Raw genomic sequence first — 26,680 nt, forward strand, 5'->3', positions numbered from 1 at the left:
GCGCCAGACTTTAAAGAACGATACAAATGTAACCACGTGCTATTTAATGTTTTAATCTGACCAGCACTAGTACTTGCAAGTCAAAATTTCCATGTGCATTCTACAGGTCACGTTTTCTCAAGGCACACGGATGTGCCACAGCGCACTGCTTGGGAACCACTGCGGTATACAGTAGAATAGCCCATGCTTATTTGGAAGGCAGGATGTTTGGTATGAATGCAAATTCATCGACTGAGCACCTGTACTTTTCACTTTTGTTTTTTATTTTTATTTATATATTATTTATTGTGATAAAAAATGTCAAAGTAAAGCAAGCAACCAATGTCAAAACACATTCAAACTACTTTTTGATTACAAAAGTTTATTTTCACAAATAATAGTGTTTGACTTAGACTAATTTGGGGAATTTTAGACTGTCCAGAAAATATTTTTCTATACTACAAAATCCATAAAACAGACCAGGAAGACGCAACCCCTGCACTGCTCTAGTCTCGACAACATGAACTTCTACCTACAGTTGAACTCACTATCCATGGTGTCGTTTGCAAACATACCTCCAGTTCATATTTTAAGTAGCGCAGGGAAGCTTTCTGATTTGTCAACGAGAAGGCCCTAGAACGCTTGTATTTTTTTATGTAACATTCCTCTCTGCTGGTGAAAATTATGTCTATAATCCCCCAAAATACTCGTAGACTTTAACATATATCATACTAAATACATATTGTTAGCAATAATTAAACATTTGGTGTACAATTAACGGATTATAAATGGAATATCGTCTATACCGTTCCGCCCTATAGTCACCCCATGTGACATCGGAGGGATACCCTATGTTCGTCTGGGGAAGTAGTCCCGGTCAGTTGGGGGGGTTATCTTTCGCCAGAGCTCGGCTGGTGGGCGCATTGGTCCCTGCAACGTTCACCCGGTAGGTGAGTCACTGCGTCCTCATCTGTAAATGATCAACTTTACATTTATCATTAGATGGACAATTATTGCTAAAAAATATTAACATAGCTATTAACATAGCTGTCTTGAGTTAATTACATTGTTCTATCAATTTTGGTTATAGAAAGGTTGTAATAGACTTTTAACTATTGAATGTTACTTTACTTCCAGAACGTTTTGAATCAAATTGTTATGGTGTAATATGGGGTATTTATTTTTATATTTCAGTCTGAATACAATTAAAAGTAATGACAACTACTTATACCTGTGTTCCAAATTTTTACAGTGAAATAATTGTGTTTGTTTCATGCAAATGCATGTTCTCCATTGATGAAGTATAATTTAATTTGTGGGATACCTACATGACTGAAACTGAGCAATATTAAGCAAAACAATTTGGTTATTGACATAATATAAGTCGCTCTGGATAAGAGTGTCTGCTAAATGACTCACAATGAAATAATGCATTTCTATTTGATATGCACTGACACCTCCTGTCATCCTCAATGTTTCTCCTCTACTATAGCAAAAAAAAAAAAAGAGAGCCTGGAACAATTTGCTTTCTACTATTTTAATGACATTGTATTCAGAAGCTTATCTTTTGATACGATGTGCTAATAAACCACTGTTCAGTTTCACTAGAGCTGTAGGTGACATAGCCCTACCACTCGGTGTGCATTACTAAACCACTATTAAGCTCCTGGAATCATAGCTCTATAATTCAATATCCTCATAGAGTAAAAAATAAAATCCTATAGAACGAAACCCACTTGGATGTTGTTGTTTTTCTCTCTCCAAACATGTGAATGAATCTATGTCTCCCTGAAAGTCTGCTCACGCCAGTGACTGTGTCACCCCAGATAATGTAGCTCTTCTTATAGGCAAACAGTCTGCTATGGTTTTATCTGCGAGGAAAGGGAGTAGCACTTTAGCAGTTGATAGCTGGACTGGTGTCATGGTACATGTCAGGTTCTCTATGATAGATGGGATTGTGTCACGGTACATGTCAGGTTCTCTATGATAGATGGGATTGTGTCACGGTACATGTCAGGTTCTCTATGATAGATGGGATTGTGTCACGGTACATGTCAGGTTCTCTATGATAGATGGGATTGTGTCACGGTACATGTCAGGTTCTCTATGATAGATGGGATTGTGTCACGGTACATGTCAGGTTCTCTATGATAGATGGGATTGTGTCACGGTACATGTCAGGTTCTCTATGATAGATGGGATTGTGTCATGGTACATGTCAGGTTCTCTATGATAGATGGGATTGTGTCATGGTACATGTCAGGTTCTCTATGATAGATGGGATTGTGTCATGGTACATGTCAGGTTCTCTATGATAGATGGGATTGTGTCATGGTACATGTCAGGTTCTCTATGATAGATGGGATTGTGTTAGGGTACATGTCAGGTTCTCTATGATAGATGGGATTGGTGTCACGGTACATGTCAGGTTCTCTATGATAGATGGGATTGTGTCACGGTATATGTCAGGTTCTCTATGATAGATGGGATTGTGTCACGGTACATGTCAGGTTCTCTATGATAGATGGGATTGTGTTAGGGTACATGTCAGGTTCTCTATGATAGATGGGATTGGTGTCACGGTACATGTCAGGTTCTCTATGATAGATGGGATTGTGTCACGGTACATGTCAGGTTCTCTATGATAGATGGGATTGGTGTCACGGTACATGTCAGGTTCTCTATGACATTTATGCCAACCTATGTGTATAATGTTGCTCTGACTAGTTAATTAATCATTTTGAGGTTGCAAAGAATATCCTCCCAACGTTGAATTAATATGTGATATTTGCTAAATCCTTTTTGACTACTCAAGTTTCCCACCCACTGTGAGAACCACCTCCTACAAAAAGTGGCCACCGGCCAGTTCCTCGTCAAGAGCCTATGCCCCTGGTCATTACGGGTGACTGGAACGTGGGGGCGTTATCTGGGTGTGCCTGTCCGCCTGTGTGTGTGTGTGTGTGCAGTCACGCAGTCACACATGCTCTCATTGTTGCGGTCCTAGTTTGGTGGTGCTGCTACAGTGTGTGTGGCCAGCTGAGTCCCTACCTCCTTCAGACTGTCAGGCTGAACTTCCAGAGCCACTGTCAGTTGAGTTGGTGCACCTCTAACGTTCGACTAAAACCTCTGTTACAATATTCACAATCAATAAATCGGTAATATCGGTTGAAGCGGAGTTGAGGTAAAATTTATGATGATTTATTATGAATACTCTCAGCCCCCCCCCCATCCCTCTCTCTGAAATGTTCCAGGTTTTTATTCTCTTTCACATTATAAAGTAAACCCGAAAACTTCAGCGAGTCCATTTTCCATTGCTACAGTATGTCTCTAGCATTAATATGCTATGTCTGTTGGTAGGTAGCATGGCAGTGCAAAGATCTAGTATCAAAGCCTGATTCAGTGGGATTGACTCAGAGCAGCTGTGTAAGCCAAGTGTCACACACACACACAGTATAAATAGACTTGGCATGAAAAATGATATCAAGACCTCTCCAACCTCGAACTTTCAGGAGTATCTAGAGAGGCTTGGTTCAATATGTCAGAGGTGGTTGTAGAACATTAACCCAGTGTCAAAAGATCTCCTCAACACCTCTATCCTCTCTCTCCCTCTCTCCATTTCCAGGATTTCTCAGACACCGATCCAATCATGTCTAAAGGAAAGGATATGGGCTCTGCCTTCATCCAGACGCAGCAGCTACATGCTGCTATGGCCGACACCTTCCTGGAGCACATGTGTCTTCTGGACATCGACTCCGAGCCAGCTGTGGCTCGCAACACCGGAATCATCTGCACCATCGGTACAGCTCAACAACACCCCTCCTCATTAGTCAACAACACCCCTCCTCATTACTCAACAACACCCCTCCTCATTAGTCAACAACACCCCTCCTCATTAGTCAACAACACCCCTCCTCATTAGTCAACAACACCCCTCCTCATTAGTCAACAACACCCCTCCTCATTAGTCAACAACACCCCTCCTCATTAGTCAACCGCCCTCACTCCCTTCACTATTCACTACTTCCCCCCCTCACCTCACCTCACTGCCCAACCGTACCTCACCCCTCATGACCTCTCACTCCCTCACCACTGAACAACCTCACTACACTACTCAACATCCTATACACATGGTTTTTGTGTGAGGTGTGCCTACAATAGGCCACAAAACCTTCACAGTAGGGGTATATCCCTCCTAAACCTTCACAGTAGGGGTATATCCCTCCTAAACCTTCACAGTAGGGGCATATCCCTCCACAACCTTCACAGTAGGGGTATATCCCTCCTAAACCTTCACAGTAGGGGTATATCCCTCCAATACCTTCACAGTAGGGGTATATCCCTCCTAAACCATCACAGTAGGGGTATATCCCTCCAAAACCTTCACAGTAGGGGCATATCCCTCCAAAACCTTCACAGTAGGGGCATATCCCTCCTAAACCATCACAGTAGGGGTATATCCCTCCTAAACCATCACAGTAGGGGTATATCCCTCCTAAACCATCACAGTAGGGGTATATCCCTCCAAAACCTTCACAATATCCCTCTATAAGCTTTGCTTGTCATCTTGTCCACATGCAGGACCCGCCTCCCGATCAGTGAACATGGCCAAGGAGATGATCAAATCTGGGATGAACATTGCAAGAATGAACTTCTCTCACGGAACTCATGAGGTCAGTAGTAGGACGACACCAGTACTGAAGGCAAAGGACACTAGTACTGAAGCCAAGGGAAAGGACACTAGTACTGAGGCCACCACAGCTGTTCTAGGATTTAGACCAGTGCTGAATTCCCATAGCCCTTACTCCTGTTAGTCTGAAAGGATAGGTCAAAGCAATATGGTGACATTCACTCAACCGAATATAAAGACCAGTTTGGATGTAGGCTTACTATAACCTATTAGTGAGTCTGCAGTACCAGCCATCCTCATCCTATAACCTTTAGTGAGTCTGCAGCACCAGCCACCCTCATTGTGACATTATCACTGTACGATTTTTAAATGTCAGTCTGTAAGCTGATCTGAACGCTCTTACGTGCACTTTAGTGGCTCCTCTTCCTCCTCCTCCTCCTCCTCCTCCTCCTCCAGTCAGCCAGTCTGTCTTCCAGTGCCGCCAGATGGTAGCCAGGGTTCTGGGGTTCACACTACTGACCTCTCCCCTTTAAAAGTCATGGCTTTTTGACCTGTTTCACCCTGGCTGGGTCGGAGTGCACCCCTAAATCATACAGCAGTATTAGATATCGAAGCGATACGTTTGATATTTGAATTCCATTGCCCTTTCAAAGGTCAATAGTACGGTTAATTGCTTGTCCGAAGAAGACGTTCTACTCTGAAGTTCAGTGCTGTATCTATGTATCAGCACTGGATGACGTTACGTGTACATGTGTATCAATGTTATAATTAGGTCAGGATTTCCCAGTCCATTCCGCGATTACTTCCATGACTGGACATTTTTGCCTCAGGCCAGAACTAGTGCACGCTTGTTCCATCGAACAAGTACTCAGCCTGCTTGATGATTAGTTGACTCGTTGAATCAGGTGAGCTAGTTCTAAGGCTAGAGATAAAACGTGAAAGGAAGGTAATGTCAAGGGCTAGCATCTGACGCCGTAGGAGCCTACAGCCACGTCACAGGGCAAGTTGTGGTGGCACCATTTTAGTGTCTGTTTGGGAATGGTAGTGGTGCATGGAAAAACAAGATAGACAGAGCAACACCCAATGGCAGGAACTTCTGACAGACATCTTCGCGGACATCTGAACTTATGTTTGTTTACATGGCATCTGTCATGTGTTGAGGTCAGAGACATTATCAGAAGGGCAAAAGGAAACTCGACCTCTGTCACTGGTCAGGTGGTCGGAGGAGATGTAAATAGCCACGTCTCAGGTTCTCGCAGAATGTGTTTAGAGGGACCAGGAGCTAACGCTAAGCTACTTGGCTATGCTAAAATAGCTAAGACTTTGCTATTCTAAAATAAAACATAAACAAATCATTACATTTCAACCTGGCTAATTGTCCTATGTCTGTCTACTATAGAGCACTGTTAAGTGAGTGTCATTGAGTCTTTGAGTCTGTCTCTCTCCTATAGGCAGAAACTGTTTAGGGACCAGAAGCTAGCTAACACTACTTAGTTATATTCTATGTGGCTATGCCACTTGGCTAACACTACTTGGTTATATGCTACACGTTTATATGTTACATGGCTAATCTACTTGGCTAACACTACTTGGTTATCCTACTTGGCTAATCTACATGGTTATATGCTATGTAGCTATGCTACATGGTTATATACTACTTGGCTATTATACTTGGTTATATTCTACATGGTTATTCTACTTGGATATTCTACATCGTTATAACCAACGTGGCTATCCTACTTGGCTATTCTATTTTGTTAAATCTACTTGGCTAACACTACTTGGTTATATGCTACATGTTTATATGCTACATGACTAAACTACTTGGCTAACACTACTTGGTTATCCTACTTGGCTAATCTACATGGTTATATGCTATGTAGCTATGCTACATGGTTATATACTACTTGGCTATTATACTTGGTTATATTCTACATGGTTATTCTACTTGGATATTCTACATCGCTATAACCAACGTGGCTATCCTACTTGGCTATTCTATTTTGTTAAATCTACTTGGCTAACACTACTTGGTTATATGCTACATGTTTATATGCTACATGGCTAATCTACTTGGCTAACACTACTTGGTTATCCAACTTGGCTAATCTTGGTTATATTCTACATGGTTATTCTACTTGGATATTCTACATCGTTATAACCAACGTGGCTATCCTACTTGGCTATTCTATTTTGTTAAATCTACTTGGCAATGCTACATGGTTATATGCTACGTTGCTACGCTATGTTGCTATGCTACGTTGCTATGCTATGTGGCTATGCTTAGGCCATAACATAACATATTAAATTGCACTTTGCCAGCTCCTACTTAGTACTGTTTGTTGAATGTCGTTGGGCTTTCAACACCGATATACCAGGAGGCAGTGAGCATTTAATGGATGTACAGTGAATTCAGAAAGTATTCAGACCTCTTGACTCGTCCGCATTTTGTTACGTTGCAGCCTTATTCTAAAATGGATTATATAAAAAAATATATATCCTCATCAATCTACACACAATACCCCATAATTTACAAAGTAAAACGAGGTTTTTAGAAATTTTTGCAAAAAATAAATAAAAATAACATATACCTTATTTACATAAGTATTCAGACCGTTTGCTATGAGACTCGAAATTGAATTTACATTGATCATCCTTGAGATGTTTCCACAACTTGATTGGAGTCCACCTGTGGTAAATTCAACTGATTGGACATGATTTGGAAAGGCACACACCTGTCTATATAATGTCCCACAGTTGACAGTGCATGTCAGAGTAAAAACCAAGCCATGAGGTCGAAGGAATTGTCCGTAGAGCTCCCAAGACAGGATTGTGTCGAGGCACAGATCTAGGGAAGGGAACCAAAAAATGTCTGCAGCATTGAAGGTCCCCAAGAACACCGTGGCCTCCATCATTCTTAAATGGAAGAAGTTTGGAACCACCAAGACCCTTCCTAGAGCTGGCCGCCCGGCCAAACTGAGCAATCAGGGGAGAAGGGTCTTGGTCAGGGAGGTGACCAAGAACCTGATGGTCACTCTGACAATCAAATGCCGACTGCATTATCTACCAAGATAATTCTCTTCGATTATAGTCACAGCCGTGTATATCCCCTCACCCCCCCCCCCCCCCCCCAAGCAGATACCTCGTTGGCCCTGAAAGAACTTAATTGGAAACACCCGTGCCCAGGTCTATCCAACGCTGGTCTGACCAATCGGATTCCACGCTTTAAGATTGCTTCGATCACGTGGACTGGGATATGTTCCGGTCAGCCTCAGACAACAACATTGATGTATACGCTGACTCGGTGAGCGAGTTCATTAGCAAGTGGATCAGTGATGTTGTACCCACTGTGACTATTAAAACCTTCCCCAACCAGAAACCGTGGATTGCTGACAACATTCGCACAAAACTGAAAGCGCAAACCATCGCTTTTAACCAGGGCAAGGTGACTGGAAACATGACCGAATACAAACAGTGTAGCTATTCCCTCCGCAAGGCAATCAAACAAGCAAAGCGTCAGTATAGAGACAAAGTAGAGTCGCAATTCAACGGCTCAGACACAAGAGGTATGTGGCAGGGTCTACAGTCAATCACGGATTACAAAAAGAAAACCAGCCCCGTTGCGGACATTGACGCCTTGCGCCCAGACAAATTAAACAAATTCTTTGCTCGCTTTGAGGACAATACAGTGCCACTGACGACACGGCCCGCTACCAAAGCCTGTGGGCTCTCCTTCACTGTGGCCTACATTAGTAAAACATTTAAACGTGTTAACCCTCCCAAGGCTGCCAGCCCAGACGGCATCCCTAGCCTCGTCCTCAGAGCATGCGCAGACCAGTGTATACGGACATATTCAATCGCTCCCTATCCCAGTCTGTTGTCCCCCACATGCTTCAAGATGGCCACCATTGTTCCTGTTCCCAAGAAAGCAAAGATAACTGAACTAAATGACTACCGCCCCGTAGCACCTACTTCTGTCATCATGAAGTGCTTTGAGAGGCTAGTCAAGGATAATTTCACTGCCACCTTACCGGCCACCCTAGACCAACTTCAGTTTGCATACCGCCCCAACAGGTCCACAGACGATGCAATCGCCATCACACTCCACACTGCCTTATCCCATCTGGACAAGAGGAATACCTATGTAAGATTGATGTTCTCAAAAATGAGAATCGTTACACGTATCTGAATGATTTGACATCCCCCTACAGTAAATCAAATCAAACTTAATTTAAAGTGTATTTAAAATCTCAACACACTACCTATCTGAGCACTACTATTGGTCCAGCTGGTTGGCAAATCAACTGAAAGTTCTAAAGTTACATTTGGCGTTCCTCAAGTCTCTACGCTCAGACCCATAGAATTTGTTTTCCATAGTATATGCAGTGTCATGGTATGCTAAAACCTCTGATGTCTAAGTGATACTATCCAGGCTGTATCACATCCGGCCGTGATTGGTAGTCTCATAGGGCGGCGCACAATTGGCTCAGCGTCGTCCGTGTTTGGCTCTGGGTAGGCCGTCATTGTAAATAAGAATTTGTTCTTAACTGACTTGCCAAGTTAAATAAAGGTTAAATAAAATACAAATATGACACCCCCTCTTTTCCAGACTCTCATCAGTGTGGTGTTCAGGGGGGGTGGGAATTTAATTGTTTCGTTTTGTGGAGAAAAATAATATTATCTTCTGTTCTATTCAGTATCATGCTGAGACCATCAAGAATGTCCGTGAAGCCACCGAGAGCTTCGGATCCGGCAGCATCGAGTACAGACCAGTGGCCATCGCTCTGGACACCAAGGGACCCGAAATCAGGACTGGACTCATCAAGGGCGTGAGTAGTCATTCACCATGAAGTACATCTTTATGAAAAGTCCAACTTCAGTTCAAGTGTATCATCACAAATACACTTTACAGACAAATTAAAACAGAGACAAGCAGGTACATTTCTTGACTGTAGTACCAAAATGACCTACCCGCTATCGTGTAGGTCTACCTTTTGATTTGGTCAAAAGGAAGGCATTGGTCAAACTAGCAGCAAGAAATACAACAAACAAGCAATGATATCATGAAGCTGATATACATCAAGTACTGTAAAACACTACTGGCATCAGAATGTATGTATTGATCATGAGCCCTGTTCTTAACCCATAGACATATACAGTACATAATACTATAATTCCTGTCCTTAACCCATAGACATATACAGTACATAATACTATAATTCCTGTCCTTAACCCATAGACATATACAGTACATAATACTATAATCCCTGCCCTTCTCCATACAGAAATACAGTACATAATACTATAATCCCTGCCCTTCTCCGTACAGATACTATAATCCCTGCCCTTCTCCGTACGAATATACAGTACATAATACAATAATCCCTGCCCTTCTCCGTACAGATATAAAGTACATACAACTATAATCCCTGCCCTTCTCCGTACAGATATAAAGTACATAAAACTATAATCCCTGCCCTTCTCCGTACGAATATACAGTACATAATACAATAATCCCTACCCTTCTCCGTACAGATATAATGTACATCATACTATAATCCCTGCCCTTCTCCGTACAGAAATACAGTACATAATACTATAATCCCTGCCCTTCTCCGTACAGATATACAGTACATAATACTATAATCCCTGCCCTTCTCCGTACAGATATAAAGTACATAAAACTATAATCCCTGCCCTTCTCTGTACAGATATAAAGTACATCATACTATAATCCATGCCCTTCTCCGTACAGATATAAAGTACATCATACTATAATCCCTGCCCTTCTCCGTACAGATATAAAGTACATAATACTATAATCCCTGCCCTTCTCCGTACAGATATAAAGTACATAATACTATAATCCATGTCCTTCCCCATAGAGATATAAAGTACATAATACTATAATCCATGTCCTTCCCCATAGAGATATAAAGTACATAATACTATAATCCATGTCCTTCCCCATAGAGATATAAAGTACATAATACTATAATCCCTGTCCTTCCCCATAGAGATAGACAGTACATAATACTATAATCCATGTCCTTCCCCATAGAGATATAAAGTACATAATACTATAATCCCTGCCCTTCTCCGTACAGATATAAAGTACATAATACTATAATCCATGTCCTTCCCCTTAGAGATAGACAGTACACAATACTATAGTAATAGTTGTGTAATCACATGATTCTTCCCCCGTACAGAGTGGCGAAGCCGAGGTGGAGCTGAAGAAGGGAGCTCACATCAAGCTGACCCTGGACGACAAGTACAAGGACAACTGTGACGAGAAGCACCTGTGGCTGGACTACAAGAACATCACCAAGATCCTGGCGGTCGGAGCTCACGTCTACATCGACGACGGCCTCATGTCCCTGAAGGTCAAGGAAGTCGGTGAGTATCCTAGCGACATCCTACTGTAGCAAACAGAATAACACTCTCACAACCTAGAAAGTGACAGGAAGTAGCTACATGCTTCACCAAAGTTAAAAGTCCTTCTTCTATTGCCTGTTGAAACGTGTTACTGTACCGTTGTTCTGGCTGTGGCATTGTGATTGACACACATTATTGTCCCCAGGCGCTGACTTCCTGGACTGTGAGATTGAAAATGGTGGTACTCTGGGTTCTAAGAAGGGTGTGAACCTGCCTGGTGCTGCTGTGGACCTGCCCGCTGTCTCTGAGAAGGACATCCAGGATCTGCAGTTCGGTGTGGAACAGGGAGTCGACATGGTCTTCGCCTCCTTCATCCGTAAGGCAGCTGATGTACACGCCGTCAGGAAGGTGCTGGGAGAGAAGGGCAAAAACATCAAGATCATCTCCAAACTGGAGAACCACGAGGGCGTTCGCAGGTGTGTGTGTGTGTGTGTGTGTGTGTGTGTGTGTGTGTGTGTGTGTGTGTGTGTGTGTGTGTGTGTGTGTGTGTGAGATATAGAGAGAGGCCTCGCTGACTACACGATAGCATTGTAGTGGCTATTTAGTACATTTTCAGTACTTTCAAAAGTAAAAAAGTAAGAGATCTCCACTCGAAGGATCCTACTGTCTTGAGCATCAGTTTAGCCGCTTGGAAATATAGATACCCAATGCTGGATAATACTGACTTGTATAACTATCTGTCTGTCTCTGTGTAGATTCGATGAGATCCTGGAGGCTAGCGATGGCATCATGGTTGCCCGCGGCGACCTGGGTATTGAGATCCCCACAGAGAAGGTGTTCATCGCCCAGAAGATGATGACCGGACGCTGCAACAGGATCGGCAAGCCCATCACCTGCGCCACACAGGTCCGACACGTTGCCCGCAGACTAGACACCCTTATACATGACTACTAGACCTCCTCTAACATGACTAGACCTCCTCTAACATGACTAGACCTCCTCATACATGACTAGACCTCCTCATACATGACTAGACCTCCTCTAACATGACTAGACCTCCTCATACATGACTAGACCTCCTCATACATGACTAGACCTCCTCTAACATGACTAGACCTCCTTATACATGACTAGACCTCCTCATACATGACTAGACCTCCTCATACATGACTAGACCTCCTCATACATGACTAGACCTCCTCATACATGACTAGACCTCCTGATACATGACTAGACCTCCTCATACATGACTAGACCTCCTCATACATGACTAGACCTCCTCATACATGACTAGACCTCCTCATACATGACTACTAGACCTCCTCATACATGACTAGACCTCCTCATACATGACTAGACCTCCTCATACATGACTAGACCTCCTCATACATGACTAGACCTCCTCATACATGACTAGACCTCCTCATACATGACTAGACCTCCTCATACATGACTAGACCTCCTCATACATGACTACTAGACCTCCTCATACATGACTAGACCTCCTTATACATGACTAGACCTCCTCATACATGACTAGACCTCCTCATACATGACTAGACCTCCTCATACATGACTAGACCTCCTCATACATGACTAGACCTCCTCATACATGACTACTAGACCTCCTCATACATGACTAGACCTCCTTAAACATGACTAGACCTCCTTATACATGACTAGACCTCCTCATACATGACTAGACCTCCTCATACATGACTAGACCTCCTTATACATGACTAGACCTCCTCATACATGACTAGACCTCCTCATACATGACTAGACCTCCTCATACATGACTAGACCTCCTCATACATGACTAGACCTCCTCATACATGACTAGACCTCCTCATACATGACTAGACCTCCTGATACATGACTAGACCTCCTCATACATGACTAGACCTCCTCATACATGACTACTAGACCTCCTCATACATGACTAGACCTCCTCATACATGACTAGACCTCCTGATACATGACTAGACCTCCTCATACATGACTAGACCTCCTCATACATGACTACTAGACCTCCTCATACATGACTACTAGACCTCCTCATACATGACTAGACCTCCTCATACATGACTAGACCTCCTCATACATGACTAGACCTCCTCATACATGACTAGACCTCCTTATACATGACTAGACCTCCTTATACATGACTAGACCTCCTCATACATGACCAGACCTCCTCATACATGACTAGACCTCCTCATACATGACTAGACCTCCTCATACATGACTAGACCTCCTCATACATGACTAGACCTCCTCTAACATGACTAGATCTCCTCATACATGACTAGACCTCCTCATACATGACTAGACCTCCTGATACATGACTAGACCTCCTCATACATGACTAGACCTCCTCATACATGACTAGACCTCCTTATACATGACTAGACCTCCTCATACATGACTAGACCTCCTCATACATGACTAGACCTCCTCATACATGACTAGACCTCCTCATACATGACTAGACCTCCTCATACATGACTAGACCTCCTCATACATGACTAGACCTCCTCATACATGACTAGACCTCCTTATACATGACTAGACCTCCTCATACATGACTAGACCTCCTCATACATGACTAGACCTCCTCATACATAACTACTAGACCTCCTCATACATGACTAGACCTCCTCATACATGACTAGACCTCCTCATACATGACTAGACCTCCTCATACATGACTAGACCTCCTCATACATGACTAGACCTCCTCATACATGACTACTAGACCTCCTCATACATGACTAGACCTCCTTAAACATGACTAGACCTCCTCATACATGACTAGACCTCCTCATACATAACTACTAGACCTCCTCATACATGACTAGACCTCCTCATACATGACTAGACCTCCTCATACATGACTAGACCTCCTCATACATGACTACTAGACCTCCTCATACATGACTACTAGACCTCCTCATACATAACTAGACCTCCTCATACATGACTACTAGACCTCCTCATACATGACTACTAGACCTCCTCATACATGACTACTAGACCTCCTCATACATGACTAGACCTCCTCATACATGACTAGACCTCCTCATACATGACTAGACCTCCTCATACATGACTAGACCTCCTCATACATGACTAGACCTCCTCATACATGACTACTAGACCTCCTCATACATGACTAGACCTCCTCATACATGACTAGACCTCCTCATACATGACTAGACCTCCTCATACATGACTAGACCTCCTCATACATGACTAGACCTCCTCATACATGACTAGACCTCCTCATACATGACTAGACCTCCTCATACATGACTAGACCTCCTCATACATGACTAGACCTCCTCATACATGACTACTAGACCTCCTCATACATGACTAGACCTCCTCATACATGACTAGACCTCCTCATACATGACTAGACCTCCTCATACATGACTACTAGACCTCCTCATACATGACTAGACCTCCTCATACATGACTAGACCTCCTCATACATGACTAGACCTCCTCATACATGACTAGACCTCCTCATACATGACTAGAACTCCTCATACATGACTAGACCTCCTCATACATGACTACTAGACCTCCTCATACATGACTAGACCTCCTCATACATGACTAGACCTCCTCATACATGACTAGACCTCCTCATACATGACTAGACCTCCTCATACATGACTAGACCTCCTCATACATAACTACTAGACCTCCTCATACATGACTAGACCTCCTCATACATGACTAGACCTCCTCATACATGACTAGACCTCCTCATACATGACTAGACCTCCTCATACATGACTAGACCTCCTCATACATGACTACTAGACCTCCTCATACATGACTAGACCTCCTCATACATGACTAGACCTCCTCATACATGACTAGACCTCCTCATACATGACTAGACCTCCTCATACATGACTAGACCTCCTCATACATGACTAGACCTCCTCATACATGACTAGACCTCCTCATACATGACTAGACCTCCTCATACATGACTACTAGACCTCCTCATACATGACTAGACCTCCTCATACATGACTAGACCTCCTCATACATAACTACTAGACCTCCTCATACATGACTAGACCTCCTCATACATGACTAGACCTCCTCATACATGACTAGACCTCCTCATACATGACTAGACCTCCTCATACATGACTACTAGACCTCCTCATACATGACTAGACCTCCTCATACATGACTAGACCTCCTCATACATGACTAGACCTCCTCATACATGACTAGACCTCCTCATACATGACTAGACCTCCTCATACATGACTAGACCTCCTCATACATGACTAGACCTCCTCATACATGACTACTAGACCTCCTCATACATGACTAGACCTCCTCATACATGACTAGACCTCCTCATACATAACTACTAGACCTCCTCATACATGACTAGACCTCCTTAAACATTAGCATTTCACTGTGTTGTGTGTTATATTCGACGCACTTGACAAATACACTGATTCGACCCCCTCATACATGCTTCATTTCCATCCCTGTCTGCAAAGCACACCCAAAGCAGGGTCTGATAACCTGTTAAGACTCAAATACACTGAATTCAATGGCAGATAATACCAGGGTTGCTAGTCCGGAGTATTTGAGGTTTAAGAGGAGCCCTCAAGCCTTTGACCAAACCTTAGAGGAAAGGGCAGAGATTTATGCCTAATAGGCCACTCTCTGTAAATGAATCGATGTAAATAATCTATCCTGTCGTTGATTGGTGCCTAATGATCTCTCCTCTCTCCTGATTGGTCCAGATGCTGGAGAGCATGATCAAGAAGCCCCGCCCTACTCGTGCTGAGGGTTCCGATGTCGCCAACGCCGTTCTGGATGGTAACGACTGCATCATGCTGAGTGGTGAGACCGCCAAGGGAGACTACCCACTGGAGGCTGTCCGCACACAGCACAAGGTGAGAGATTGAGAGCAGAGCGTCCCTTACAGGTCTTGCCTTGGCTCCTCGCAACACAAGCACAACATCCACAATGTTTCCCTGTAGCAGTCCCTAGAGTCACTGATTCCAAGTTCACGAGTGGTCAATGTGACCAGGTTTCCATCCGATTGGGCGACCAGGTTTTCATCCGAATATGACTCAAATCTGCATGTAAAAAACAATATGGACGTTTTCCCACCAGAGATGAGTTTCCATCAAATGTGACTTGTTGCAGATGTAAAGGCTGTGCGTGATGACGTAGTACACATAACAACACATCATGCAGCTCATCACCGTGTACGTTCACCACCCTGTGAAGTTCAACGTCATTTATTTCATCTGTAGCCTTAATAAAATGCTTTTCCGACAAGTCGTAATATACCAATATTTGTGCATAATTAATTTTACAGACACAAAAAACCATCCCACCTTGGCTAGCGTAATTGTGTTTTTAGAAAGTTCACCCAAAACAAAATGTTCCGTTACCATCAGGCCTGTCATGTACTTTACTCACATAGGAAGTGTGGCTGGAAACCTGGCTATAGACAGAATCGTCCCAGCAAACAGCGACATAGGGTCAACGTTGAGACAACGTTGTGGTGTTGGTTGTGTGTTTGCTGGGACGCCTCAGGGGAATGAACAAAAAGTAGCTGTAATATAACAGTAATGTATAACTGTGTGGTTTTGGTTTGTGATCTATGTACTAACGGCTTCTACACACTCACCATGCTACTGGCTTTGTGTGTTTCTACTTCTCCTCCCATCCCTCTGTTCTCTCTCCATCCCTCTGTTCTCTCTCCATCCCTCTGTTCTCTCTCCATCCTTCTGTTCTCTACCCATCCCTCTGTTCTCTCTCCATCCCTCTGTTCTCTCTCCATCCCTCTGTTCTCTCTCCATCCCTCTGTTCTCCTCCCATCCCTCTGTTCTCTCTCCATCCCTCTGTTCTCTCTCCATCCCTCTGTTCTCTCTCCATCCCTCTGTTCTCTCTCCATCCCTCTGTTCTCTATCCATCCCTCTGTTCTCTCTCCATCCCTCTGTTCTCTCTCCACCCCTCTGTTCTCTCTCCATCTCTCTGTTCTCTCTCCATCTCTCTGTTCTCTCTCCATCCCTCTGTTCTCTCTCCATCCCTCTGTTCTCTCTCCATCCCTCTGTTCTCTCCATCTCTCTGTTCTCTCTCCATCCCTCTGTTCTCTCTCCATCCCTCTGTTCTCTCTCCATCCCTCTGTTCTCTCTCCATCCCTCTGTTCTCTCTCCATCCCTATGTTCTCTCTCCATCCCTCTGTTCTCTATCCATCCCTCTGTTCTCTCTCCATCCCTCTGTTCTCTCTCCATCCCTCTGTTCTCCTCCCACCCCTCTGTTCTCCTCCCATCCCTCTGTTCTCTCTCCATCCCTCTGTTCTCCTCCCATCCCTCTGTTCTCTCTCCATCTCTCTGTTCTCTATCCATCCCTCTGTTCTCTATCCATCCCTCTGTTCTCTATCCATCCCTCTGTTCTCTATCCATCCCTCTGTTCTCTCTCCATCCCTCTGTTCTCTCTCCATCCCTCTGTTCTCTATCCATCCCTCTGTTCTCTATCCATCCCTCTGTTCTCTCTCCATCCCTCTGTTCTCTCTCCATCCCTCTGTTCTCTCTCCATCCCTCTGTTCTCTCTCCATCCCTATGTTCTCTCTCCATCCCTCTGTTCTCTATCCATCCCTCTGTTCTCTCTCCATCCCTCTGTTCTCTCTCCATCCCTCTGTTCTCCTCCCACCCCTCTGTTCTCCTCCCATCCCTCTGTTCTCCTCCCATCCCTCTGTTCTCTCTCCATCCCTCTGTTCTCCTCCCATCCCTCTGTTCTCTCTCCATCCCTCTGTTCTCTATCCATCCCTCTGTTCTCTATCCATCCCTCTGTTCTCTATCCATCCCTCTGTTCTCTCTCCATCCCTCTGTTCTCTATCCATCCCTCTGTTCTCTCTCCATCCCTCTGTTCTCTCTCCATCCCTCTGTTCTCTCTCCATCCCTCTGTTCTCTCTCCATCCCTCTGTTCTCTCTCCATCCCTCTGTTCTCTCTCCATCCCTCTGTTCTCTCTCCATCCCTCTGTTCTCTATCCATCCCTCTATTCTCTCTCCATCCCTCTGTTCTCTGTCACTGCATCTGTTTTCTGCATCATGTTGCATTGGATGGGGACGTTGGGGTCGTCAGATTTCTCAATCAGCATGTGTCTGAGGATCAGCATCACAACACCTCAGGTATGCAGACCACAGTGATTCTATATTTACTAGTGGACTCGAGGAGACTACCTCTCTTTTATGTTCCCCTTGCCCCTTCAAAGAAACTAGTATGAATCTAGCTTTTGAATGTGGCTGTCTGAATCTGTATGACTGTATTACTGTTGCTGTCTGAATCTGTACGACTGTATGACTGTTGCTGTCTGAATCTGTACGACTGTTGCTGTCTGAATCTGTACGACTGTTGCTGTCTGAATCTGTACGACTGTATGACTGTTGCTGTCTGAATCTGTACGACTGTTGCTGTCTGAATCTGTACGACTGTTGCTGTCTGAATCTGTACGACTGTTGCTGTCTGAATCTGTACGACTGTATGACTGTTGCTGTCTGAATCTGTACGACTGTTGCTGTCTGAATCTGTACGACTGTTGCTGTCTGAATCTGTATGACTGTTGCTGTCTGAATCTGTACGACTGTTGCTGTCTGAATCTGTATGACTGTTGCTGTCTGAATCTGTACGACTGTTGCTGTCTGAATCTGTACGACTGTTGCTGTCTGAATCTGTATGACTGTATTACTGTTGCTGTCTGAATCTGTACGACTGTTGCTGTCTGAATCTGTACGACTGTTGCTGTCTGAATCTGTACGACTGTTGCTGTCTGAATCTGTACGACTGTTGCTGTCTGAATCTGTACGACTGTTGCTGTCTGAATCTGTACGACTGTTGCTGTCTGAATCTGTACGACTGTTGCTGTCTGAATCTGTATGACTGTATTACTGTTGCTGTCTGAATCTGTACGACTGTTGCTGTCTGAATCTGTACGACTGTTGCTGTCTGAATCTGTACGACTGTTGCTGTCTGAATCTGTACGACTGTTGCTGTCTGAATCTGTATGACTGTATTACTGTTGCTGTCTGAATCTGTACGACTGTTGCTGTCTGAATCTGTACGACTGTTGCTGTCTGAATCTGTACGACTGTTGCTGTCTGAATCTGTATGACTGTTGCTGTCTGAATCTGTACGACTGTTGCTGTCTGAATCTGTATGACTGTTGCTGTCTGAATCTGTATGACTGTATTACTGTTGCTGTCTGAATCTGTACGACTGTTGCTGTCTGAATCTGTACGACTGTTGCTGTCTGAATCTGTACGACTGTTGCTGTCTGAATCTGTACGACTGTTGCTGTCTGAATCTGTACGACTGTATTACTGTTGCTGTCTGAATCTGTACGACTGTTGCTGTCTGAATCTGTACGACTGTTGCTGTCTGAATCTGTACGACTGTATGACTGTTGCTGTCTGAATCTTGAAGTTGTTCGTTCTCAGGACTTTACATTAGTGGTGTACCAAACCAACTAGCTTAGGAAAAGGCAGAGCCACAACAATGAGTCATTCTGGTCTAAATCTGTACCGACCTTCATTGCATGTTTTCTATTCATTACTCTCTCTCTCTCTCTCTCTCTCTCTCTCTCTCTCTCTCTCTCTCTCTCTCTCTCTCTCTCTCTCTCTCTCTCTCTCTCTCTCTCTCTCTCTCTCTCTCTCTCTCTCTCTCTCTCTCTCTCTCTCTCTCTCTCTCTCTCTCTCTCTCTCTCTCTCTCTCTCTCTCTCTCTCTCTCTCTCTCTCTCTCTCTCTCTCTCTCTCTCTCTCTCTCTCTCTCTCTCTCTCTCTCTCTCTCTCTCTCTCTCTCTCTCTCTCTCTCTCTCTCTCTCTCTCTCTCTCTCTCTCTCTCTCTCTCTCTCTCTCTCTCTCTCTCTCTCTCTCTCTCTCTCTCTCTCTCTCTCTCTCTCTCTCTCTCTCTCTCTACCCACCCCAGATTGCTCGTGAGGCAGAGGCCGCTATGTACCACAGGCAGATGTTTGAGGAAATCCGTCGTACCTCCCACCTGACCCGTGACCCCACTGAGTCCGTTGCCATTGGCGCCGTCGAGGCTTCCTTCAAGTGCTGTGCCAGTGCCATCATCGTGCTCACCAAGACTGGCAGGTACGAACCAGAGAGTCACACAGCAAACCTCTGTACTTCTCAAAGCTGCTTCTGAGGGGAAGGACAGACGTTATTGACACCTTCTCTAAGCCCAGTCAAATACCCTGTTCACACTACTGAGCTGAACCGAGCCGAGCTGTGCTGTGCTAGTCTGGTTACGCATTCACCACAGGTGCTGGAGATTTTAGTTGATTTAATCTGAGAACGCAGGTGAGGGAACATGTTCCGTTCTGTACTCATTTTCTGTTCGGTTTCTGTTCACAAGAACCACGAGCTACTGCAGCACAGTCCTTAACCAGAACTCTCCCATCATGCCGCTCTCTCACCCCAGCCCTGTAGCAGAGACCCAGAACTCTCCCATCATGCCGCTCTCTCACCCCAGCCCTGTAGCAGAGACCCAGAACTCTCCCATGCCACCCTCTCACCCCAGCCCTGTAGCAGAGACCCAGAACTCTCCCATCATGCCGCTCTCTCACCCCAGCCCTGTAGCAGAGACCCAGAACTCACCCCAGACCTGTAGCAGAGACCCAGAACTCTCCCATCATGCTGCCCTCTCACCCCAGCCCTGTAGCAGAGACCCAGAACTCTCCCAGCCCTGTAGCAGAGACCCAGAACTCTCCCATCATGCTGCTCTCTCACCCAGCCCTGTAGCAGAGACCCAGAACTCTCCCATCATGCCGCCCTCTCACCCCAGCCCTGTAGCAGAGACCCAGAACTCTCCCATCATGCTGCCCTCTCACCTCAGCCCTGTAGCAGAGACCCAGAACTCTCCCATCATGCCGCCCTCTCACCCCAGCCCTGTAGCAGAGACCCAGAACTCTCCCAGCCCTGTAGCAGAGACCCAGAACTCTCCCATCATGCCGCTCTCTCACCCCAGCCCTGTAGCAGAGACCCAGAACTCTCCCATCATGCTGCTCTCTCACCCCAGCCCTGTAGCAGAGACCCAGAACTCTCCCATCATGCTGCCCTCTCACCTCAGCCCTGTAGCAGAGACCCAGAACTCTCCCATCATGCCGCCCTCTCACCCCAGCCCTGTAGCAGAGACCCAGAACTCTCCCAGCCCTGTAGCAGAGACCCAGAACTCTCCCATCATGCCGCCCTCTCACCCCAGCCCTGTAGCAGAGACCCAGAACTCTCCCAGCCCTGTAGCAGAGACCCAGAACTCTCCCATCATGCTGCCCTCTCACCCCAGCCCTGTAGCAGAGACCCAGAACTCTCCCAGCCCTGTAGCAGGGACCCAGAACTCTCCCATCATGCCGCTCTCTCACCCCAGCCCTGTAGCAGAGACCCAGTCTGTGTAGTCCTTTGTGTCACTAAAACCCAATTCATAGATGCTAACCACCTTTAGCGCCTATTGATGAAGGTGTCTTCTTCCTGGGGGGTGACTTTGGTTAAGAGCCCCTACTCTCGCTCCTAAAAGTGAACACGCATCGCTTGGGAAACGTAAAGAACGTATATTTCATATCAGCAAGAAAGCAAAAGGTTAAATTACTAATTAATTAATTAATAACACACCTTCATAGGGAACCAGACGGACGACAGATAGTTAGCTTTCTAGCATGTTCCCGAAAACCCGTGTGTAACGGAAGAAGGTCGCCAGAAACGTGTTGTCACTTAAAAATACTGTCGTCTGCAACTTATAAAGCCGGTTAGAACTGTGTACAGTAAGTGTATATTTAGCATTTGTTCAATTATTATTTTGATGTGATATGAAAGTAAAGGGATTTATCTTTCTAGAACCGTATCGCAATTGAGAATCGATTCACGTTTAGGTGGAGTATTTGGCTGTCTGCCAGAGCCAGTTTACCTCAGAAAATAAGATAAGGTCGTTGGACCTTAAGGAGTAACGGTAGACTTAAGAGTACATTCTCCTTATGCTAGTGTGTCACCAGATTTCTCCCATCCCTCCCTCTGACCTCAGCCCTATAGCAGAGACCCATAACTTGTTCCCAACCTTTACAGTCCTGAACCCTGACATTTAGGAAGTTAAATATAACTCTCCCCTCCTCTCCCCTCCCCTCCTCTCCCCTCCTTCTCCACTCCTCTCTTGTCCCTCACTCCACTCCCTTTCCAACACTCCACCCCACTCTTCTCTCCACTCTTCTCTTCTCTCCACTCTTCTCTCCACGCTTCTCTCCTCTCCCTCTCCCCTCCTTCTTCCACTCCTCTCCCCTCCTTCTTCCACTCCTCTCCCCTCCTTCTCCACTCCTCTCCCCTCCTGTCCCTCACTCCACTCCTCTCCCTCACTCCACTCCTCTCCCCTCCTTCTCTACTCCACTCCTCCCCTGTCCCTCACTCCTCTCCCCTCCTCTCCTGTCCCTCACTCCACTCCTCTCCCCTCCTTCTCTACTCCTCTCCCCTTCTTCTCCACTCCACTCCACTCCTCTCCTCTCCTCTCCTCTCCTCTCCTCTCCTCTCCTCTCCTCTCCCTGACTCCTTTCCCACTCCATTCAAAGCTCAGAGTCACTCTGCGCCACTATACAATATTGACCAGAGGAGGCTGGTGGTAGGATATATAGGAGGATGGGTTCATTGTAATGGCTGATGTGTGTTCCATTTATTCCATCCCAGCCATTACAATGAACCTGTCCTCCTATAGCTGTTCCCACCAGCCTCCTCTGGTATGGACACACTGTACAGTAGTCAGCTGTGTACTAAATGTATAATGTATAATAGTATAATGTTACACTACATATAGTATTATGTTACATTAGATATAGTATTATGTTACATTAGATATAGTATAATTATTATAATCTATAGAGTGTCTTCCCCTTATTATCAGCTGTGTACTAAATGTAGGATATAGTATAATGTTACATTGGATAAAGTATAATGTTACACTGGATATAGTATAATGTTACATTGGATATAGTATAATTTTACATTAGATATAGTATAATGTTACATTAGATATAGTATAATGATACATTTAGATATAGTATAATGTTACATTAGATATAGTATAATGTTACATTAGATATAGTATCATTGGTACATTAGATATAGTATAATGATACATTTAGATATAGTATAATGGTACATTAGATATAGTATAATGTTACATTAGATATAGTATAATGATACATTTAGATATAGTATAATGGTACATTAGATATAGTATAATGTTACATTAGATATAGTATCATTGGTACATTAGATATAGTATCATTGGTACATTAGATATAGTATAATTGGTACATTAGATATATTATAATGGTACATTAGATATAGTATAATGGTACATTAGATATAGTATAATGGTACATTAGATATAGTATAATGGTACATTAGATATAGTATCATTGGTACATTAGATATAGTATAATGTTACATTAGATATAGTATAATGTTACATTAGATATAGTATCATTGGTACATTAGATATAGTATAATGGTACATTAGATATAGTATCATTATTACATTAGATATAGTATAATGTTACACTACATATAGTATAATGGTACATTAGATATAGTATAATGTTACATTAGATATAGTATCATTGGTACATTAGATATAGTATCATTGGTACATTAGATATAGTATAATTGGTACATTAGATATAGTATCATTGGTACATTAGATATAGTATCATTGGTACATTAGATATAGTATCATTGGTACATTAGATATAGTATCATTGGTACATTAGATATAGTATCATTATTACATTAGATATAGTATAATGTTACACTACATATAGTATAATGTTACATTAGATATAGTATAATGTTACATTAGATATAGTATCATTGGTACATTAGATATAGTATCATTGGTACATTAGATATAGTATAATTGGTACATTAGATATAGTATAATGTTACATTAGATATAGTATCATTGGTACATTAGATATAGTATAATGGTACATTAGATATAGTATAATGGTACATTAGATATAGTATAATGTTACATTAGATATAGTATCATTGGTACATTAGATATAGTATCATTGGTACATTAGATATAGTATCATTGGTACATTAGATATAGTATCATTATTACATTAGATATAGTATAATGTTACACTACATATAGTATAATGGTACATTAGATATAGTATAATGTTACATTAGATATAGTATCATTGGTACATTAGATATAGTATAATTGGTACATTAGATATAGTATCATTGGTACATTAGATATAGTATCATTGGTACATTAGATATAGTATCATTGGTACATTAGATATAGTATCATTGGTACATTAGATATAGTATCATTATTACATTAGATATAGTATAATGTTACACTACATATAGTATAATGGTACATTAGATATAGTATAATGTTACACTACATATAGTATTATGTTACATTAGATATAGTATTATGTTACATTAGATATAGTATAATTATTATAATCTATAGAGTGTCTTCCCCTTATAGAAGTATTCTAATGTGCTACATAATAATTACGGTTTTAAGTTTACTGTGAAGCAGTTTCACACAGCAATATATGTTTTCATTCCACACCCTAACCTGCTGTTCCTTCCTGTGTCTGGTTCTAGGTCTGCCCATCTGCTGTCCAGGTACAGGCCCCGTGCCCCCATCATCGCCGTGACCCGCTGTGGCCAGACCGCCCGTCAGGCCCATCTGTACCGCGGTATCTACCCCGTGCTGTACACCAAGCCTGCCAACGATGTCTGGGCCGAGGATGTCGACCTCCGCGTCAACTTCGCCTTGGAGATGGGTGAGTAATGACAACGCGTTAAATTCCAATGTTTAAGTAGTAATACTGAACTTTATTTGTAGAGACCTTTTCATACAGAAAGACCAAATTCGAGATATAATGATAAGATTTGAAGATTTAGCAAATATCGCTGTATTTCTATGGCTGAAGAGATCCTTGTAGCACTGGAGCCCCACCAAAGACCAGTCCATTAACACCCTCCTGTCTCCCCTCTTCCCTCCAGGCAAACACCGTCACTTCTTCAAGTCTGGAGATGTCATCATTGTTGTGACCGGATGGCGTCCAGGCGCTGGTTACACCAACACCATGCGTGTTGTGCTTGTTCCTTGAACAAACTCCAAAGAACATTACTCCTCCCCTCCCCTCTCCTCCCCTGTTTCCTATAACCCCTCCCCTCTTTACCCATCTCCTGTTCCTATAACCCCCCCCCCACCCCACCAGAAGACATCTATTTGTCCTCTACGATTCTCTAGACTCCACCTTTTTAACCAAGACAACCTAGGTAAAAAACCGAACGGAACCGAACAGCAACACCAGGCCACTTCTTCAAAGGACTTTTGGGGTGGTGCCATTCATACACAGACAGTCACTTTCCAACACTCCTTAATTCCTATGTTATTATTACATAGGTGTTTCACCTACTGTGTCCAAGTCATCCTTCAACAGGTTACACGCCCTACTGAAAGCACACACACATCTGCCTGACTGAGTTTTCACGGTGAACAATATGAAGTATGTGTTTTTTTTCCTATATGTACATTGTACTGTAATCACACATCTGCATGTCAGAGCCGCTCGTTGTCAGTCACTTTGTGGTCCAGTACGTTTGACGTGGATTATGAATATAAGGAGGAGCCTGCTCTATGGGGGGGTCTTCTCCTCACCTGGTAGACAGGTAAGACTCCACTGACATGTTAAAGGTAACGGTAACGTCATGTTGTTGCCGAGGGTTATGGGGGATCTGGGCATGACTGGGTTTCCATTCATCCAATAAAAAGGTGAACATCTGATCCTCTCTGCTGTTGTTATTTCCCCCCATCTATTAAATATACTTTTGTTGCCCTCAGATGTTGCTGTGGTGACCGTACGGTTCATTAACATATAATATAATAACATTTCTTATGCCAGTGTCGAAACCACCCAACATTTATCCTTTTTTTTGCGACACGCTAAAGATTGTCAATGAAAATGAATGATGCGAGTTATGAGGAATTATGAAGCAACTTTAGAGGCCATTGTCTGGTGGTATTACGGTTATTTCAGCAACTAGGATATAATCTTAACATAAGAGATGACATACACGGTTGAAAGCGTTCCTAATTCTGGAGTAAAACTCCAAAGTGTGTCTGAGCTTACGCATTGGAAACATGTCTGGGGTGCGTTCAGTTCCGTTCAACGTTTGCTACATTCCGTGACGGTTTTGTATTGAACAACACACGTTTCCCCGAAAACAAAAAAACTTGAGAACAGGAGAAACGGGAAACACACTGGTAAGATCTGACAAAAAAAAACACGAACTAGCAACAGACAAATAGAAAACGCAGGTATAAATACACGGGGAAATGCGGAAGAATAGGAGACACCTAGTGGAGGGTGGAGACAAGCCACCTGTTGTCGATACCTGGAGGTGGTCTTAAGAGGAGCGTACCGGGCTCTCTTCCAAGTACGCTGACAGCTGGGGATGAACATCTGGGCCGAGGGTATGCTGACTTCTTCCTCTTGCTCAGGGAAGAGCGGAGGCTGGTAACCCAAGGAACACTTGAAGGGCGAGAGACCAGTGGCCGAGCAGGGAAGGGTGTTTTGCCGAGCAGGGCAGGGCGTTGCAGGCGTATTCCAACTT

At 43.7% G+C, this 26,680-nt stretch overlaps 1 protein-coding gene across 2 annotated transcripts; it reads left to right on the forward strand.

The window, feature by feature from the left end:
- Window positions 1-813: 813 nt before the first annotated feature.
- On the forward strand, window positions 814-25,848 carry LOC139584220 (pyruvate kinase PKM-like). 2 transcript variants are annotated; one of them, XM_071415820.1, is made up of 11 exons: window positions 814-929; window positions 3,602-3,776; window positions 4,558-4,649; window positions 9,304-9,435; window positions 10,819-11,005; window positions 11,190-11,460; window positions 11,740-11,890; window positions 15,775-15,927; window positions 19,971-20,137; window positions 24,659-24,840; window positions 25,064-25,848. In XM_071415820.1, exons 2-11 carry the CDS (start codon window positions 3,626-3,628, stop codon window positions 25,168-25,170), a joined length of 1,593 nt encoding a protein of 530 aa, XP_071271921.1. In that variant the 5' UTR covers window positions 814-929; window positions 3,602-3,625; the 3' UTR covers window positions 25,171-25,848. The 2 variants fall into 2 exon arrangements, with proteins under 2 accessions (XP_071271921.1, XP_071271922.1); XM_071415821.1 differs by having other exon boundaries at window positions 842-925.
- The last annotated feature ends 832 nt before the right edge of the window (window positions 25,849-26,680 follow it).

Source organism: Salvelinus alpinus, chromosome 9, assembly GCF_045679555.1.
Source record: "Salvelinus alpinus chromosome 9, SLU_Salpinus.1, whole genome shotgun sequence".
Lineage (NCBI taxonomy): Eukaryota > Metazoa > Chordata > Actinopteri > Salmoniformes > Salmonidae > Salvelinus > Salvelinus alpinus.